Source organism: Lissotriton helveticus, chromosome 2_1 (assembly GCF_964261635.1).
Source record: "Lissotriton helveticus chromosome 2_1, aLisHel1.1, whole genome shotgun sequence".
In the NCBI taxonomy this organism is placed as follows: Eukaryota; Metazoa; Chordata; class Amphibia; order Caudata; family Salamandridae; genus Lissotriton; species Lissotriton helveticus.
In genome coordinates, this window is record NC_136059.1 from 1175938253 (window position 1) to 1175958629 (window position 20377).

The 20377-nt window shown below is 45.5% G+C and overlaps 1 protein-coding gene across 1 annotated transcript in view; it reads left to right on the forward strand.

Annotated features, from left to right (window-relative positions):
• Positions 1 to 497, forward strand: part of LOC144818529 (permeability factor 2-like) — a 58412-nt gene extending 57915 nt beyond the window's left edge. Inside the window, exon 4 of the mRNA XM_078676040.1 lies at positions 59 to 497. Within this exon, the coding sequence (XP_078532166.1) occupies positions 59 to 116 (58 nt within the window). The 3' untranslated portion in view covers positions 117 to 497. The remainder of the gene's footprint in view (positions 1 to 58) is intronic.
• Positions 498 to 20377: the final 19880 nt, after the last annotated feature.

Sequence of the window (20377 nt, forward strand, 5' to 3'; positions counted from 1 at the left end):
ACTAAGCATTGTACAGAGGCAATGTGATAGTTCACCATCTCATTTTGTTCTCTTGTAGGTCGAATTACTTGCACCGGAAGTTGAAAACAACCCAAGGACTGGCCGTATCACCATGAACCTGCATATAGCACAGTGGAACCTGAAACATCTCAGAGCTTCTGCGCTTGGTTTGGTCTGCGAATGTAACTTGCTGCACTATCAGCATGGATGAACTGGCAGCTGCCTGATCAATGGACCTGCTGTTTTATTGGTTCATCCCTTCAAATGTATCATGTACTCTGGTGTTGACCGCCAGTGTCCCGTGTTCAAGGGCTACATCTACAGAAGCATGGACTGCGGGTGCAAACATACCCTTAATACTTAGTATGGGGCCTTCAAAGATTATCACAGAAGTGCAATATGAAAGGTCTACAGCCAGACAATTGTATTCTAAAGTGGGGCGATGATGAACGTTCAGGACATTAGTTTGTGTGTGTAGTAAAGTTACATTAAACCAGCTTGCGTATGGTTCACTTCCATTGCTGCCTCTACACAAATTCCTATAGTCTCTAAGTGCAACTCACACACATCCACCTGTGGCACGATCATGAATTGCCTGTTTCCATCCGCATCTTGAAATCACATCACACTGAAGGCCTGACTACAAGTCAGGTGGAGTGCTATCTCCTGGTGGGGAAGCACTCAGCCTGAAAACAATGGGTTAAGTGTTCCTAGTGTTACACCCATTTTAGGGTCTCGCTCCTCGCATGCAAGAGACTGTTAACAAAAAAGGATTTGGAGCCAGCCCGTTGCTTACTAGTTGTTGGCTTGCTTATTTACATCCTCATAATTTGTCTAGGCAGGCCTAACATCCTTTCCGTGCATCTCTGTGGAGTTGGGACTAAGCACTGATTGATTCAACGTAATCAGTGCACGTCAGCTGTTCCCGACATGATTGAGGTACTATTTGAAAATGCAGGACAAACAAAACTGCAAAGATTTATTTTCTATGGTTAACTTTATTTTATTTTGGTCTTCTTTTCACACTTTGAACTAATGCTTTCCTTTGCTGTTGCACATGGTCGCTGTTCTCAAAAGATGAAGATTATTTTATTTCAAAGCGACAATGTTTTTTGCTCATCTGTAATTTCTGAAATGATGCTTTAACGCATAATCACCCCACTCCACCCCACTATGATCCGCTCCATATGGATCCACACAAATCAACCCTGCTCCAATCCAAACCACTCACTGAATCCAATCCAATCCACCACACTCCAACCCTCCCAACCCACCTCACTCCAATCCAGAATAATCTGCTTCACTCCAATCAACACAATCTGCCCCAATCCAATCTAAAACATTTTGCTCCACTTCAATCTGCCCCAATCCAATCTAAAACAGACTGCCCCACTCTAACCTGCTCCATCCTAATCGGCTGCACTCCAATCAGAAACAATCTGAGCCACTCCACTCTGTCCCACCCCAAATCTAAAACAATCTGCCCCATTCAATCCAAAACAATTGGTTTCACTAAATCTGCCTCACTACAATCCAAAAACTATCTGCCCCACTCCCATTTGTCCCACTCTAATTTGCCCCACTCCTATCTGCTCCATTATAATACAAAATTATTTGCCCGACTAAATCTGCTTCACTACAAGTCAAAACAATCTGCCCCACACCTATCTGTCCCACTCTAATCTGTCCCACTCTAATCTGTCCCACTCCAATCCAAAACAATCTGCCCCACTCCAATCTGCCTCACTCTGATCTTCTCCAGTCCACCTCATTCCAATTCAAAACAGTCCGCCTCAATCTAATCTGCCTCAGTCCAATCTTCCCCACCCCACGCAAAACAATCTGTCCACTCCAATCTGCCTACTCCAACCTGACTCACTACAATCTAAAACAATCGACACCACTCCAATCCTTCCAACTCCATCTTCCCCACTCAAATTCAAAACAATCTGCCCCACTCCAAACCAAAAGAATATGCCCCACTCCAATCCGCTGCACTCTAATCTTCCCTACTCTAATCTGCTCCACTACAATCTGCCACCACTACATTCAAATCCACCCACTCCATCCCAATGCTCCCAACTAAAATCCACCACAATCTATGCCACTCCACTTCACCACAATCCATCCCACCCCACTCCAATCCACCCCACACCAATCCAATTGACCCAATACAGGCCAATTCAATCTACCCCACTCTATTTCAACCCACCTCACTCCAATCCAATACACCACACTCCTTCCCCAATCCACCCCACTTCAAACTAATCCACCCACTCCAATCCACTCCACCTCACCTCAATCCAATCCACTCCACTCCAATACAATCCACCCCACTCCAATCCACCCCACCCCAATCCAAACCACTACAATTCAGACAAATCTCACCCACCCTACCCCAATTAAATCCACCTCACACCAATCCACCTCACTCCAATCCACCTTTCTGCAATCGAATTGACTGTACTCTAATCCACCACACTCCAATCTAATTCACCCCTTCCAGTCCACCCCACTCTAATCCACCTCACTCCACTCCACTGCAGTCCAACCCACTCTACTCTTCTCCAATCCACCTCACTCTACCCCAATCCATCTACCACAGGTCAGTCCACCCCACTCAATCCAGTAGATTCAGCCCACCACACTCCAATCCACCCCACTCTAATCTAATTCAATCCAATCCACCCCATTACAATCCAATCCACCCCATCCAGCCCAGTCCAATCCAACCCTCCACTCTAATATGCCACACTCCAAACCACCGTACTCTAATCCAATCCACCCCACCCCACTCCAATCCATCCTACCCCAAAGCAATCTAATCCACACCATTCCAATCCACCCCAATCCAATCCACCTCACCCCATTCCAATCCAGCTCTATCCAATCCAAATCCACCTCACCCAGGCCACCCACTCCAATCCACCCCACTCCACTCAATCACATCCACTCAATCAGACCCAATAAACTTCAATCTACTCCAATCAAATCCTCCCCGCTATTTCAACCCACTCCAACCTCCTCCAGCCTATTCCACCCCACTCCAGCCTCTTCCACCTCACTTTAGTCCATGCTATGGTACTCTACTCTATGACACTGCACTCTAGGACACTCTCTGCTACTGAACCACTGAACTCTACTCCCCTCTACTCAACTCTATGATACTCTGCTCCAACAAATCCAGTCTTCTGTACTCTACTCCCCCCACTCCACTCTAGGGCACTCCATGCCACTAACGTTTAACCGTGCTGAATAGCAGCCACACTGGTGTACAACATGGCATAGCCACATTGCAAAATCCAATAGCTCTTGTATAAGCGAGACCTATGAGCTTTGTCAATGCTTTTTCTCTGTTACAGAAACACCACACTAGATCTTTCCAGCCAATAAATCCAGCAGCAGAAACCAAGCCACCCTGACTTTTTTCTCTAGCAAGTGGTAAGCATTCAGTGCTGATTCCCTGCCATAATGATTGTAGTAGGGAATATTGAATTGAGGTCCACCTGTCTCAAATGCTTCTGTTGGTTTACCCATCATCCCCAATGTGTCAGCAAGTTCGCATGTGGTAGTACACCCCCAGGTTCAGAATGATATTACACTGGATCATAATCCACCAATATCAGGTAAAGGGGTATTATTGGGGCCCATTAGTGATAAAAGGGCTCCACAGGGTGGTTTGGGTAGTTTCCGTCATAATGAAATCCTAAACCTACCTCCTGAGGCAACACCCTATTCAATAGTTCTCTCTAATGTTCCCCACCTCCAACATGGTATAAAGGAAAATTGGGTGTCACTGAGGAACAAGGCACTCCATTTTATAGACTCTAACACAGGATTGGGGGGTCAATTATTATGGGGCTACAAAATGGCACGCAGAGTTCCCTGGATAGGAAATTCTAATAAAACTAATAGAGGCGACTGTGTGGTGGTCAACTTTGGGTCTCCCCATCTAGTTAAGTCCATCTGGGATAGGGCTGGCTCATGGCATTTGAGTGAGGAAAGTATCAACATCTTACCCCTGGGGTATTTCTACAGAAACAATCGGTTGACGCATATGGCTGTGGGTCCTGCCAATCGGGTTCCTTTAGCACAGGGGCGCTATGAGTACAATGTCCCAACCTTCAATAGGTTTGACTCATTTACCAACCTTGAGCACATTGACTGACTGGGTATAACGTTCGAGCCAACCAATGATTCTCGACGATGTTTTAACGCATATAGGGGTCATGAGGTACCTAGCCCCTGTGGTAGGGATTCCAATGTATCCCAAAGTGCTGTCTGGGTAGTAAGGTTACACCGAAGTCCGGTGTTTTAGATTTGGTTGGAATCAGTTCTCCCAGCATTAATGTCATACCCCCACCTTTGTTTAACACCCCCATATGTCCCACACAAAGTTTACCTACAATGCCATCTGCAGTCCTCAAAATAGTGTCCTGGAACGTGGCAGGGCTTATAAGTAAATAATTTTCTAAAGAGTGAACCACCTTCATTGAAGAGCATGACATCATATTCTTACAAGAAACATGGGCGGTGGACAAGGTGTTCCTTGAGGGATATTCTATTTTCTCTAAGCCCGCTGTACAGGGAGAAAGGGGTAGACCGAAGGGTGGGTTGACAATTTGGATTAGGCAGTCCCTTCCATACCATCTTAAAGAGATTATAATATATTCTTTGGATATTCTCACCCTCAAGTTATCCCATGGAAACACTCGGGATACTCTTCTTATTAATGTCTATTCGAGGGGTTTACAAGGTGGGAAGATGTCTGACATAGTAGATTTACTAGATGTCTTTTTAACTCACCATAAAGGGTCCTGCAATATCATAATTGCAGGATATTTTAATTGCACAACGAGATTGGGACGAGGCACATTGGATGGAACTCCGAAATGCCTGCTCTGGTAGGGACATGTCACAATTTTGGCATCCGGTGAAATGGGGGAGCGGGGCTCCTGCCAAAGCTCCCACTAATCATGTGGTCCCGGACCTGTGGGTTTCACATTTTAAAGGTCAATTTGCAAATAACCCGGGTTCTCAGGACACTTTTATGATGCCATTGTCACCCCCCCCACACTTAGTATCTCTAGCAAGGAAGTAGAAGTAGCATTGTTCAAAGTTCCAAAAGCGAGGGCACCGGGTATAGATTGCATTCGTGCAGATCTTTTTCTCCAAGACCCGGCCCCGAGGACCCAATATATCCAACTTCTAATCAATGCCATTGATCAAGGGGGTGCGGTTCCTAGTTCCTGGGCTGGTGCTGTTCTTCTCCCAATTTTTAAAAAAGGTGATCAGTCACTGCCAGGAACCTATAGACCGATCAGTTTGATTGTTTGTATTCAAAAAGTGGTACGTAGAATGATACTAGGGCGATTACAGATATGGTTGGACGACTGTCACATATTATCAGACCTTCAAGCTGGTTTTAGACAAAGTATTAGTACGGTGGACCAGGTGCTAAGGTTTATTCTTATCTACTGGCGCACTGTTACTGTGGGTAAAGGTGTTATTTATGCAGCATTTGCGGATCTAAGATCCGCTTTCGACCTAGTTCCTCGCCCCAAATTGTGGCATAGTCGGTTAAAGCTGGGTATACCCCTGGAAATCTTGTTGTTTATAATTAAACTGCATACTGATAACTATGCCCAGGTTAGGTGGGATTCGGCCGGTCATACTACAGACAATTTCTCTGTTGAAAAGGGGGTCAGGCAGGGGGTGCATCCTTGCACCCACCCTATTCTCCATCTACATAAACGGGGTTTTGAAATATTATGAAGATTATCCAACGGACGCCCCGAGTTTAGGTGGGAAAAAGATACCACTCCTGATGTTTGCCGACGATACTCTTATAGTATCAAAAACAACACAGGGCTTCCAACGTGCCCTGTCTCGTTTTGAGTAATTCTGTGAGGACCATGACCTTGTGGTCAAGGTTGACAAAACTAAGTTTATGGTCTGCCAAAGCTCTTCAAAACCTACCGGCGCAGTAAGGATGCGGGAAGGTCCACTGGAACTAACGGAGACATTTACATATCTTGGAGTAACACTAGATAAAAAGATGAGCAGGAAACACCAAATCGATTGTTTATTGGTTAAACACGCCCAACTGTCAGGGGCGTTGATTAGGGAAATTAATCGTTCCCACACCAAACCAGTGGCCCAGTTCTCCAGATATATAACTCTAAAGTTAGTGCGGCCATTTTGTATGGTTCAGATTTGTGGGCGTATGTGAACTTAGACACACTAGTAGGAAGCCAAAACAAATTTCTAAGATCTGTAACTGGTTTGCCGCGTTCTACCCCTCTAATCCCGCATTATTTTGACAGGGTTGTCACACATTAAGAGACGTCGCCCGACTTAGATCAGTCTTATATTGGAGAAGAGTTTGGGTGACCCCGGAATTAATTTCCTATGCTTTGGCGGCCCAGGAGATTCGTGATTTGGATGTGTACAATAAAATTGAGTGGTTTAGGGGCATCAAATTGACCCCTACTGAGCTGGGTTTGGTTCGGCTGTGGTCCCACCCTGAGGGAAGTGTATGTCCCACAAAAAAGAGCTCAAGACGTTATATTGGAACTGGATCTAAATTCGTCAGTTTGCATCTACTAGTAGCCCCACTCTTTCAAGCACCTTCCTATATTTAAAGTCGGAACCACGATTCGAGCAATATTGGAACCTAATTACTTCTACTTGTGACCGCAAGCTTTTTCACCAATTTAGAGTTGGCAGCCTACCAACCAAGGCCTTTAGTTCCAAATGGTTTGGATCTTCAAATAGCAATAGTAATAGCCCATTCTGCCCAGTTAGGGTAGAAACGGTGGCCCACATATTATTTGCATGCCCAGCTTACCACAACTCAAAACACTACTGGATTAAACCCATCTGCATCTCGATGGGGACCAGGGATCACAGTGAGGCATATAGACTATTTAAATCTGCTGTGGACGGCCCCTATGTGGTCACCTTAGCCAGGTTCCTGGGCCGTGTGTGGGTCACTCGTTGGGTTGAAGGAAAGTCCCTGTAATTTTCATTATGTGTCTCTTCACATTTGTACATATTTTTAATTGTCTTTTTAATCTCTTGATGTATTTCTAACTATGAACTGCTTCTAGTCTACAGAAAAGGAAGGTTTTTATCCATGTCATAATATTTATAGTTTTAAATGATCTATTTTGGGACTCTGCTCACAGTCTTGTGTATTGTAATAGTGCGATGTAATACTCTCTGATTAATCCCCTGATTTTGTATTCTGTATTTTTATGTATATTGTGCTGACTTTTGTGATTTTTAAAATCGAAATACAGTAAATATGTTATGAATTCCAAATATCGACAGGTCACAGTATTGTATCCAAAATATTGAGGGAGAAATTACTGAACAGGGAAGTGCACGGAGGGAGGTAAGGATTTACTATTCTTAACTCGGATGAAGGGAGGGGCTGCTGCCAGGAGCAGCTCGTGACTGCACGAGGTGCCGGGAATCATTGCATCCTGACTCGCGGCCCACCGGAGTTCTGCATGAGGGGCTAGGATGTCAAGGGGACTCAAGAAGCCACGGGACATTCTCACCAAATCAAGGATTTCCACCCTGAATACTCTCACTTTTGCCCTGATAAATTGGACATTAAATTCCTCTTCCCCACGCACAGCCTATCCCAAAAAGGTGAATTCTGGAACTTGTGGTCAACACCATTAACCACAGAGGACGTGCTAGTAAGTGACCATGGGGCGCGGCTCTCTCAACCAATGAGAGCACGACAGGTCAGTCAAAAGGGGGGGTGGAGCAGCACCTTGTATGTGGAGGCATCTGAGGAAGGCGGCGTATGCCGAAATGCATTATGCCTAACAGTCCCATTAAAAGGCATCTAAATTGAATTCCCCGAATGGCCTCTTACATTCCAGTAACGGAGGGCTGTTTGTTTGGATATTTTACACAATACGAGCGGCGTGTTAAAGAGGCCCCATCCTGCTCAGTGGCCGGAGCTTTGCTGGTTCAGCTTTGCTGTTCTTTTGTTTGTCCAAGGGATTTGTGGCACCAGCCCGCCTCGAAGTGCGGATGAAGGGAGGGGCTGCTGTCAGGAGCAGCTCGTAACTGCACGAGGAGCCGGGAATCATTGCATCCCGACTCGCGGCCCACCGGAGTTCTGCATGAGGGGCTAGGATGTCAAGGGGACTCAAGAAGCCATGGGACATTCGTACCAAATCAAGGATTTCCACCCTGAATACTCTCACTTTTGCCCTGGTAAATTGGACAATAAATTTGTCGTCCCCACGCACAGCCTATCCCGAAAAGGTGAAATCTGGGACCTGTGGTCAACACCATTAACCACAGAGGGCGTGCTAGTAAGTGACCATGGTGCGCGGCTCTCTCAACCAATGAGAGCATGACAGGACAGTCAAAAGTGGGGGTGGAGCAGCACCTTGTATGTGGAGGCATCTGAGGAAGGCGGAGTATGCCGAAAGGCATCATGCCTAACAGTCCCATTAAAAGGCTTCTAAATTGAATTTCCCGATTGGCCTCTTACATTCCAGTAACGGAGGGGTGTTTGTTTGGATATTTTACACGCTACCAGTGGCGTGTTAAAGAGGCCCCATCCTGCTCAGTGGCGGGAGCATCGCTGGTTCAGCTTTGCTGTTCTTTTGTTCGTCCAAGGGATGGTCGCACCGGCCCGCCTCGAAGTGCGGATGAAGGGAGGGGCTGCTGCAAGTAGCAGCTAATGATTGCACGAGGAGTCGGTAATCATTGCATCCCGAATCGTGGCCCACTGGAGTTCTGCATGAGGGGCTAGGATGTCAAGGGGACTGAAGAAGCCTCGGGACATTCTCACCAAATCAAGGATTTCCACCCTGAATACTCTCACTTTTCCCCTGGTAAATTGGACATTAAATTCGTCTTCCCCACGTACAGCCTATCCCGAAAAGGTGAATTCTGGGACCTGTGGTCAACACCATTAACCACAGAGGGCGTGCTACGAAGTGACCAGGGGGCGTGGCTCTCTCACCCAATGAGAGCACGACAGGACAGTCAAAAGTGGGGGTGGAGCAGCATCTTGTATGTGGAGGCATCTGAGGAAGGCAGAGTATGCTGAAATGCATTATGCCTAACAGTTCCATTAAAAGGCTTCTAAATTGAATTTCCCGATTGGCCTCTTACATTCCAGTAACGGAGGGGTGTTTGTTTGGATAATTTACACGCTACCAGTGGCGTGTTAAAGAGGCCCCATTCTGCTCAGTGGCCGGAGTTTCGCTGGTTCAGCTTTGCTGTTCTTTTGTTTGTCCAAGGGATTGGTCGCACCGGCCCGCCTTGAAGTGCGGATGAAGGGGGGGGCTGCTGCCAGGGGCAGCTCGTGACTGCACGAAGAGCCGGGAATCATTGCATCCCGACTCGCGGCCCACCGGAGTTCTGCATGAGGGGCTAGGATGTCAAGGGGACTCAAGAAGCCATGGGACATTCTCACCAAATCAAGGATTTCCACCCTGAATACTCTCACTTTTGGCCTAGTAAATTGGACCTTAAATTTGTCTTCCCCACGCACAGCCTATCCCGAAAAGGTGAATTCTGGGACCTGTGGTCAACACCATTAACCACAGAGGGCGTACTAGTAAGTGACCATAGGGCGCGGCTCTCTCAACCAATGAGAGCACGACAGTATATCCAAAAGTGGGGGTGGAGCAGCACCTTGTATGTGGAGGCATCTGAGGAAGGCGTAGTATGCCGAAATGCATTATACCTAACAGTCCCATTAAAAGGCTTCTAAATTGAAGTCCCCGAGTGGCCTCTTACATTCCAGTAACGGAGGGGTGTTTGTTTGGATATGTATATATATGTATATATATATATATATATATATGACGCTCCAAATCCTCCCAACCTCGTGGAAGAATATCACAGCACTCGAGGGTGGAGGGTTTCAACACGCTAGATTTTATTTAGCAAGGTGGTGCACACAGACGCGTTTCGGCGTTCTGCCTTCGTCAGTGTGTATATATATATATATATATATATATATATATATATATATATATATATATATATATATATATATATATTACCTACTGGCGGTCGCCAGTAGGTATATATGTTAGGATTTTTTCTCTATGGGATTTTTGAAAATTCTATGTCTAATAACTTTGGCGTTTGTGGACGGAATTGGCAGAAATTTTCAGGAAAATGGAACATTTTGTTTCTGAGCAGCCCCTGGAAATTTGGGGGGGGTTCGTCAAGGGGGGGCCGAGAAAAAAGGGGGGTCCCAAAAACGCGTTTTTCCAATGTTAATTTCCATAGGGCGGTTGGCCTCACTTTTAGCCCGAACGGCTGAATGGATTTGCACGAAACTTGGCAAAATTGTAGGGACTGGTAGCCCGATGTGCCTTTGCTAGGTCTCAATATATGTGCTCCAGTGGATTTTGAAAAATTAACGTTCAAAAAAAGATATATATCTGTAACAGCGCACCGGGCAGCGCTCTGCTTCGCGTACTTTTCGCGTTACGGAGCTTTGTGAAGCGAAGCTGATGGGCTCTCCGGCGTCTGTCAACATTCCAAACAGTCCGTAGCGGCCGCCATCTTGTCTCTCGGTAGGATCGAGAGACAAGAGGAGGCCAAAGCGAAGGGGCAAATGACCATAAGGGGGCATAGTAGATCCTCCCTGACCCCCTAGGTTTAATGTGGAGGTTTTAAAAGGGCCCCGCGGGGCAAAAAAAAATAAAATAATAATAATCGAACGGCTGAATGGATTTGCACGAAACTTGGCAAAATTGTAGGGACTGGTAGCCCGATGTGCCTTTGCTAGGTCTCAATATATGTGCTCCAGTGGATTTTGAGAAATTAACGTTCAAAAAAAGAGATATATCTGTAACAGCGCTCCTGGCAGCGCTCCGCTTCGCGTACTTTTCGCGTTACGGAGCTTTGTGAAGCGAAGCTGATTGGTTCTCCGGCGTCTGTAAACATTCCAAACAGTCCGTAGCGGCCGCCATCTTGTCTCTCGGTAGGATCGAGAGACAAGAGGAGGCCAAAGCGAAGGGGCAAATGACCATAAGGGGGCATAGTAGATCCTCCCTGACCCCATAGGTTTGATGTGGAGGCTTTAAAAGGGCTCCGCGGGACAAAAAAATCGGGTTTTTTTGGTGGGGTGCGCCCGGTTAGCGTAACGGGAAGCGGACTGGGGAGCGTACTACAAGGAAACAAGAATGATTGACTTTTAACTTATTGTATGTTTATAGACTTTTTTTTTTCTTTTTTTTCTGCTGAGTGACGTCTCGGCCTATCTCCACGGGATGCAGTCTCTACCATCTCGGCGTTTAGGCCCAGGGGGACCGGTAGTGTGGGAGAGATAACGTCTGTTAACGTTCGATTCGAAGGAAATCAGGAAGTGTTGAAAAACATTGTCTGCGCCATCTTGCCTTTTTTCAAATGCCACACTTTTGTCGTGCACGGCAGCCATTTTAGGTGCCTTGACCAGACCCACTCTCCGCACGCTGTCCATCCTTAGCATGGCTCCCCACCGTCGGAAGCATCTCCCCCAGGCACTGGTCACCCCCGCTCTCTGTCTTATGCATGGGCAATAAACCTCCCCCCATCTGCGCTGCTCTTCCCTGAGAATCACACCCTGTGCCCGCCCGACACCTCCCTTTCGCCCTATTCACTACCGCACCCTCTGACACTCCTCTTCCTCTGTGTCCGATTGTCCAGGCCGGTCCCAGGCTATCAGCTAGCCCTGCAGATGTAGTTTATGGCCCCAGCTGTAAAGAATCACCCCTCTTCAAAGGAGTTATAGTAGATCAAGGCCCACACCCGATGAGATCCGTCACACCACACGCGTTCCTTCTATCTGAAAACCATCCTGTATTGTGATTGGGGAGGGGAACGAGCCTGAAGCGGAAGATTCCAGGGATGACTCTTTGTACATCAAAGTTTTTACAATTATGTGTCACGTTAAAAATATATAGCACTCCAACAAAGTAGTAGGATTATAAAACTTTAATAACTTATAAATATATACAACAAAACAAAAACAGTAAAAACATTTAAACATTTTTAGGGAAAAAGAAGGAACAATAGTCAGTAGCGGTCGGTTGTGCGAATAGTCCCAAGGCAGCACAACGTCCTGATTTCTGGACGGCACCCAGGTGATGTTGCCTGGGTGCCGCACTGATTTGGATATCCGGCGTGGGGCGTCCCGGGGGGTGGGTCGTCAGTAGCGGCCTGTTGTGCGAATAGTTCCAAGGCAGCAGAACTCGCTGAAATGTGGATGGCACCAAGGTGATGTCCAGTAAGTTGCCGCCCTCCGAATAACGGCGTGGGGCGCCCCGGGGGGGGGGGGGGTGGCGTGAACGGGCCTCCCCAGGTGGAGTCTCGTCTGCTGTAGTGGGGCGCCCCTTTACCGTTTCAGTTGCCATTCCTTCCGCTTTTGGTCCACTGTGTCAAAATCCGCCATTCAGCTGAGTTGCGCCCACTGTTGCGGTGCAGCGATAGGCGGCTGCCACAGGACTCTCAAAATGGCGGCAGGCTCTTTCCTTTTTGGGCCTGGTCCACTGAAATGGCCCTGGGACATCTTGGAAATCGGACGCTTGTCTGCTAGGTCTTGGACCCCATTCTCGAAAGCATCCCCTCAGCCTTGAGGATTCTACAAAAGTCTTGGGGGCCCCCGACTCCTGCAGGCTTCCGGTGGGGAGCGGCTGCCATGATTGCTCGCGGAATGACCACGACGGAGCCACGAGATGGTGGTGCTTTCATGCTGACGCCAGCTTCAGTCTGAAACATCCAGAAACAAGGTAGGGCTTTCATCGTTTGGAAAAAAAAAAAAGTTTTCATCCAATGAAAAGTGTTATTTTTAGGTCATATGATCAAGCCTTCCATCATTAGGAAACCAAAAGTAAAATGAACCAATGAAAAGTTTTATAAACAAGTCACATGACCTGTTATGCGGCATAGGGTATAAAAAGCGTAGAAAATCCGTTGGCACGTGAGGCGGCGTCAGTAGCGGACCGATGTGCGAATAGGCCGAAGGCAGCACAACGCGCCAAGATCCGGATGGCACCGAGGTGGTGTCTAGCAAGTTGCCGCACTGGTGTGGCCATCCTACAATGCTGAAAGTCGGCGTGGGGCGCCCCGTTGGCCTGTGAGTTCGCGTCAGTAGCGGACCGATGTGCGAATAGGCCGAAGGCAGCATAACGCGCCAAGATCCGGATGGCACCGAGGTGGTGTCTAGCAAGTTGCCGCACTGGTGTGGCCATCCTACAATGCTGAAAGTCGGCGTGGGGCGCCCCGTTGGCCTGTGAGGTGGCGTCAGTAGCGGACCGATGTGCGAATAGGGCCAAAGGCAGCGCAAAAATATTTTCTGAATAGAAGACACCACAAGGCGCTGAGATGCGAAGATCCGGATGGCACCGAGGTGGTGTCTAGAAAGTTGCCGCACTGGTGTGGCCATCCTACAATGCTGAAAGTCGGCGTGGGGCGCCCCGTTGGCCTGTGAGGTGGCGTCAGTAGCGGACCGATGTGCGAGTAGGGCCAAAGGCAGCGCAAACATATTTTCTGAATAGAAGACACCACAAGGCGCTGAGATGCGAAGATCCGGATGGCACCGAGGCGGTGTCTAGCAAGTTGCCGCACTGGTGTGGCCATCCTACAATGCTGAAAGTCGGCGTGGGGCGCCCCGTTGGCCTGTGAGGTGGCGTCAGTAGCGGACCGATGTGCGAATAGGGCCAAAGGCAGCGCAAAAATATTTTCTGAATAGAAGACACCACAAGGCGCTGAGATGCGAAGATCCGGATGGCACCGAGGCGGTGTCTAGCAAGTTGCCGCACTGGTGTGGCCATCCTACAATGCTGAAAGTCAGCGTGGGGCGCCCTGTTGGCCTGTGAGGTGGCGTCAGTAGCGGACCGATGTGCGAATAGGGCCAAAGGCAGCGCAACAATATTTTCTGAATAGAAGACACCACAAGGCGCTGAGATTCGGTTGGCACCGAGGTGGTGTCTAGCAAGTTGCCGCACTGGTGAGGCCATCCTACAATCCTGCTCCGAATAACGGCGTGGGGTGCCCGAAAGGGGGGGGAGGCGGCGTGAACGGGCCTTCCCAGGTGGAGGCTCGTCTGCTGTAGTGGGGCGCCCCTTTACCGTTTCAGTTGCCATTCAGCTGAGTTTCGGCCACTCTTGATGCTACAGCGACAGGCGGCTGCAACAGGACTCTCAAAATGGCGGCCTGTTCTTTGGATTTGGGCCTGGTCCACTAAAATGGCCCTGTGACTCCTTAGAACTCGGACGCTCGAATTTTTTTTCCTTTCCTCTACATGCAAAAAAAGGTAAATGCCCGGTACGTTACACGCTTCATCTGCCACGATGTACTCTCCAGAGGAAACGAAAAAAAATATAGTTATGGTAACTATACCATGCATCGTCATATGGAGAGGTGGCACCGATTAATTATAGTGCTGCATAAAAGAGAGATTTGGAGGAGAACCCCCGACCTGCCAGTACATTCATCAAAGAAGTGGCACTGACAGCATGAGAGGCAAGGGAAACGGTCCCAAATATTTAGAAGAACTTTGGAAAGATTAAAATGACATGTTTAGATTGTGGCAAATTAATTTCATGTGGACAGATGAGTGTTACTCTAATAAATACAGCATATGAAAATCATCATAGTCGATGGTTGGTAGAGACATTTTGACTATATCCTGGACCTGCCCGTCCTCGCCCAAAATGGCGCCGGAATAAATGGGACTCGTAACTCCTTGTTGTGTACTGGTTGCACAACCTTGATATCACGAGATACATATGCAGTTTTGAAGCACATGGCGGGCGGGGAAGAGAATAGATTGAATATTTCGACATCCCTATTGATATTAAGTTCTGATGTGTTATTGATTACTGTACTATTGAAAGTTCGAATTAACGTCACCCATGGTACTTGCCCGCAAATGTATATCTAGATAATTTTATTGTAACTGGCCCTGTCGTATTTTAATTATAAAATGTACGTCCACCGATTCCGCAACTGTTAGACACTTTAGTTCTTGCAACCTAATGGCCCGCCCGTTACGTTCCTCTACAGTGTAAATGTCTACTCATCATATACGATTACAGTTTGCACCGTGGCCGGCCCACGTGGTTATAGGCCCGTATTTGTATACTGACATTTTCACAATAAAGGTTTTTAAAAGAAAACATGGTAGTAGTATTTACATTGGTAAAGTTTTTAATAATAGTCACTGTTTTAGAATCAGTAAAAGGCAAGTGAAATAAAGCAGTCCAATTACATGAAGGGTAAAAGGTATAATACGCAGGAACGCAGTAAAGATAAATGGTCAAGGGCTGTTCTGTTTTCTACTCCTGCAACATAAAGTGATCGATAAGAATCTCATATTCAGGCGTATCGGCGACTAAGACAGCAGGCCGACCCTCTTTTGCTCAACGGCTCCGTCATGGGACGAAGAAACGCCCTTTTTCTCGAAAAAGGAATATATTTTACTTGCAGGACAGTTGTAAATTTTCTGGGAAAGTACATTAGCCTGGAACATTATAACATATGTTTAAGAAAAAATAATGTTCGAAAGTAATAAAAAGCGTAATTTTTAGGTCATATGACCAAGCCTTTCATCATTAGAATAAGAAAAGGAAAATGAACCAATGAAAAGTTTTATTAACAAGTCACATGACCTGTTATGCTTACGTTACGCGCTGCGCGCCGCGCCCCGGATCACTTCCGGATGCGCTAACGCGGCGCGTCATATGACGCATTACGCAACAACGCAGGTCCAGAATATAGTCAAAATGTCTCCACCAACCAGCGTCGGAACACAACCCTTTTCAGTAGGCTAAATAGTTCTGTTAAATGACAACAGAAGGGACAGGCAACAAGAACCATCAGTCAAAGAGGGGAGGGCAAGTTCTTCTCTACCGGGTCACGTTGGGGCGCTACCGGAACTGATCGAATTGGTAGTCTACAGTGTTTCTGGATGTTTCAGACTGAAGCTGGCGTTAGCATGAGAGCACCACCATTTCGTAGCTCCGTCGTGGCCATTCCACGAGGAATCATGCTAGTCGCTCCCCACCAGAAGCCTGCGGGATTCGGGGGCCCCCAAGACTTTTGTAGAATTTTCAAGGCTGAGGGGACGCTTTCGAGAATGGAGCCCAAGCTCTAGCAAACAAGCGTCCGAGTTCCAAGGTGTCGCAGGGCCATTTTAGTGGACCACGCCCAAATCTGAAGAGCCGACCGCCATTTTGAGAGTCCTGTGGCAGCCGCCTATCGCTGCACCGCAAGAGCGGGAGCAACTCAACTACATGGTGAGCGAGACGCTGTAGTCGAAAGAGCGGGCGGTAAACAGCTGAATAGCGGAAGAGGCACAGTGTAGCAAAAGCGGGCGGAATGGCAACTGAAATGGTAAAGGGGCGCCCCACTACAGCGTGTCTTTAGGTGAAACGGATTGTGGGACAAGGTCAAGAATGGAAGAGTTACCAAAAGGCAAAAAGTTCCGCTTGATCCCGGGAGCCGGCCACCTCTGTCGGGGGCGATCTCAGGCCACACCAGGAGAACACGACTTGGGGAAGGGGCCGGAGCCAAGCGCCCCCTCCGAGTCCGCGCCATCACACCGTCCCTCGGGGGCCTCCGTCAAGCGGTTCAGGGTGGCACCGCATCACATTGTTTACAAATGCAGTCACGTCCTCAAACAGACCCCACTTACTTTGAGAATAGTGAAGCTGAAGCAAGTGCAAATAGGCTTCAGACAGTGTTACAAGCACTCCTCAAAACTTTGAACCATCAGAGTGCATGAGTTTCATGCTCGATCGATTGAGCTAGCCGGATCGGGCAACAAAAAGTATAAAATAGTTATGTAAATAGTTGTTTAATAAAATGTTTTACCCTGTTACTTTGCTGGTGTGTTGTATATATTTGTAATATTTGCATAGAGTTTATCGTTATTTTGGGCGGGGTGGGTGGCGGAGCCGAGCTGTCTTGCAGCCATCATGGTGTGGAGTTCAGTTCATCTCACTAGTTTCGTATTTGTCATGAGGGGTTGTTCCTAATGTTTCTATTTTAGCGAGGTCAAAAAGAGATCCCATTAGTGGCCTACTGATTTTGCTCGATTCCTTTTGTTTTTTTACACGATTTTTCGCTATCTGCAAAGACTAAACAGAGTATTGCGACTCTGTGCTTGTTTGTAAATAGAGAATGAACCAAAGAGAACCAATTCTAAAACAGTAAATGCTTGGATAACAATCAATCAAATGGAGAGAGAAGCAGGCACGACGGATTACAACGGGGGCAAAGGCCTGCGTTAACTACCCTTCACTATCTGCAAAGAGAGAGTACTCCTAATAGAAATGAGGGGGGGGCAGCATTCAAAGCAGATCAGTGTGCATAAACACGAAAATGTTTTTTCTTACCACGTACTTGACATTCGACAGCTTATGATATTTGCTATTAAAAAAACATTGAAATTCACTGAAAAAACCATAGGTTATAGACCATATATAGTTAGGAATTAGCATTTACAAAACCTTGAAAATTCACTGAAAAAACCATAGGTTATAGACCATATATAGTTAGGAATTAGCATTTAAAAAACCTTTTTTTACTCACACAAAACCATTGAAATTCCATATATAGTTAGTAGTACTAACTATATATCGCGCACCCGCAATCCACTGCTGATCATGTCACATATTACATCATTCATGACATGGTCAGTGACATCACTGATGACATCACTGATGACATCTCAAATGACATCACTGATGACATCACTGATGACATCTCAAATGACATCACTGATGACATCACTGATGACATCTCAAATGACATCACTGATGACAACATCCAGTGACTGTGTATTTCTGTAAAGTTAAAATATGTCTTACATATTGAAGAATGAGTGGATGTAGAAGTGTCTGGATGAAGGATTTAGTAGGTGCATGACTGACTGTATGAGTGAGTGGTTAAATGTGTCTCACTGAGTGCATGGGTTAGTGACTGAACTGTGTTAATTTGTGCATCATTATGTTTGTTGTTCTGTAAACTGCTGCATGTGTTGATCAGTAGCTATATGAGTAAGTATATGGGTTATTGATTGGTTGCTCAAGTATTTGTATGGGAGACTGAATGTGTGTGTGGGTGGCTGGGAGGTGTATGACTCTGTGCATAGATGTGTGAGCAGTTGATTCACTAGATGTATGGGTTCAAAAGTGCATGTGGAAACAGCTGTATGGGTGGTTGACTGTGTGCATCAGTGCATTGGTGAGTGAATGGATATCTCAGTGCTACATGTCAAAGTAAGTACATATGTAAAACATAGTACATGTGAGAGTTGGCATATATAAATAACTGTGCATAAGAGCCAGTGAATGTGTGAGTGACTGTATGGATGATTGTGAACTTGTATCAGGGATTGTAAAAGAGAGTAAATATGTGTTAGTATATGTTTGAATAAGTAAGGTGTGTATAACTGTATAGTTGAGGAAATGGAGGTGTAATTGATTCTTTGTATGACTGACTAGGTGTGTAAGTAACTCCATGGATGAGTAACAGTCTGTGAGTGTCTGTTTACACTGAGTGTATCTAAGGTTATATTAGAGTCTGAAGAGGTTCATCGTATTATCACATGAATGATGTCATCAGTGATGTGATCAGTAATGTCAAATGAGATGTCATCAGTGATGTCATTTGAGATGTCATCAGTGATGTCATCAGTGATGTCATTTGAGATGTCATCAGTGATGTCATCAGTGATGTCATTTGAGATGTCATCAGTGATGTCATCAGTGATGTCACTGACCATGTCATGAATGATGTAATATGTGACATGATCAGCAGTGGATTGCGGGTGCGCGATATATAGTTAGTACTACTAACTATATATGGAATTTCAATGGTTTTGTGTGAGTAAAAAAAGGTTTTTTAAATGCTAATTCCTAACTATATATGGTCTATAACCTATGGTTTTTTCAGTGAATATATATATATATATATATATATATATATATATATATATATAATATATATTCACTGAAAAAAACATAGGTTTCAGGCCTTATATAGTTAGGAATTAGCATTTAAAAAACCTTTAAAATTCACTCAAAAAAATATAAGTTTTAGGGGTGTTACATTGCTCCCATATAGTTAGTTGTACTAACTATATTTCGCGCACCCGCAATCCACTGCTGATGATGTCACATATTACATCATTCATGACATGGTCAGTAACATCACTGATGACATCTCAAATGGCATCACTGATGACATCACTGATGACATCATCCAGTGAATGTGGTTTGCTTCATTATTTAATTATGCATTATATATATAGCAATTTGCATTGAAGAATGAGTGGATATATAAAAATAAATATTTGGATGGAGGATTTAGTAGCAGTGTAATTGACTGTTTACTTGACCAATGTATAGTGACTCACTAAATATAGTGGATAGTGACTAAACTGTGTGAATATCTGTATCACTTTGTCAGTTGTTGTGTAAACTGGTTCTCCAGTTGGTTACTAGCTATGTGAAAGTCTATATTAGTTATTGATCAGTTAACTGAGTATTTGTATGGGAGAGTGAATGTGTGTGTGGTTCGGTGGGGGGTGTGTGACTGCCCAAAGATGTGTGAATAGTTGATTCACTAGATATATGAAGTTAAAACTACATGTTCTAACAGTTGTTTGGGTGAGTGAATATCTTTATGGGTGTGGTGATGAGCAAATATATTTCTCAATGGTACATGTCCAACAAACTAGAAAAATAAAAGGCAGTGTATGTGTCAGTTGTTGTATATAAATAAGTATACATAAGACTCAATGAATGTGTGAGTGACTGTATGGATAACTGTATACTTGTAATAATGATTTTAAAATTCACTAAGTATGACTTACTCTCTAAATGAATAGATGAAGTTGTCTTTGTATAAGTGTGTAGCTAAGTAAATATGTAAGTATGATCCATTGTTTGCATAAGTGAGTAGGATGACTTCATATGTGAATAGGATGTGTGCTGGTGTGTAATGTCAATATAGGTGTATAAGTATTTTTGATAGGGTTCTATTGTTCATTGACAGCATGTATGAGTGAATCTACAGGTAAGTGATTAGATGTGTGTATACATCTATCAATCACTGAGTGGGTTTTTTGATACTTGTATTGCTGTGACAATGGATTCAAATATGACACTCTGTATTTTACAAAGAGTGATGAAAGAGTTTACTAGTGTATGAAAAGGTGTATGTGATTGTCACGTGGATGATGTCATCAGTGATGTCATTTGAGATGTCATCAGTGATGTCACTGACCATGTCATGAATGATGTAATATGTGACATCATCAGCAGTGGATTGCGGGTGCGCGAAATATAGTTAGTACAACTAACTATATAGGAGCAATTTCAATGGT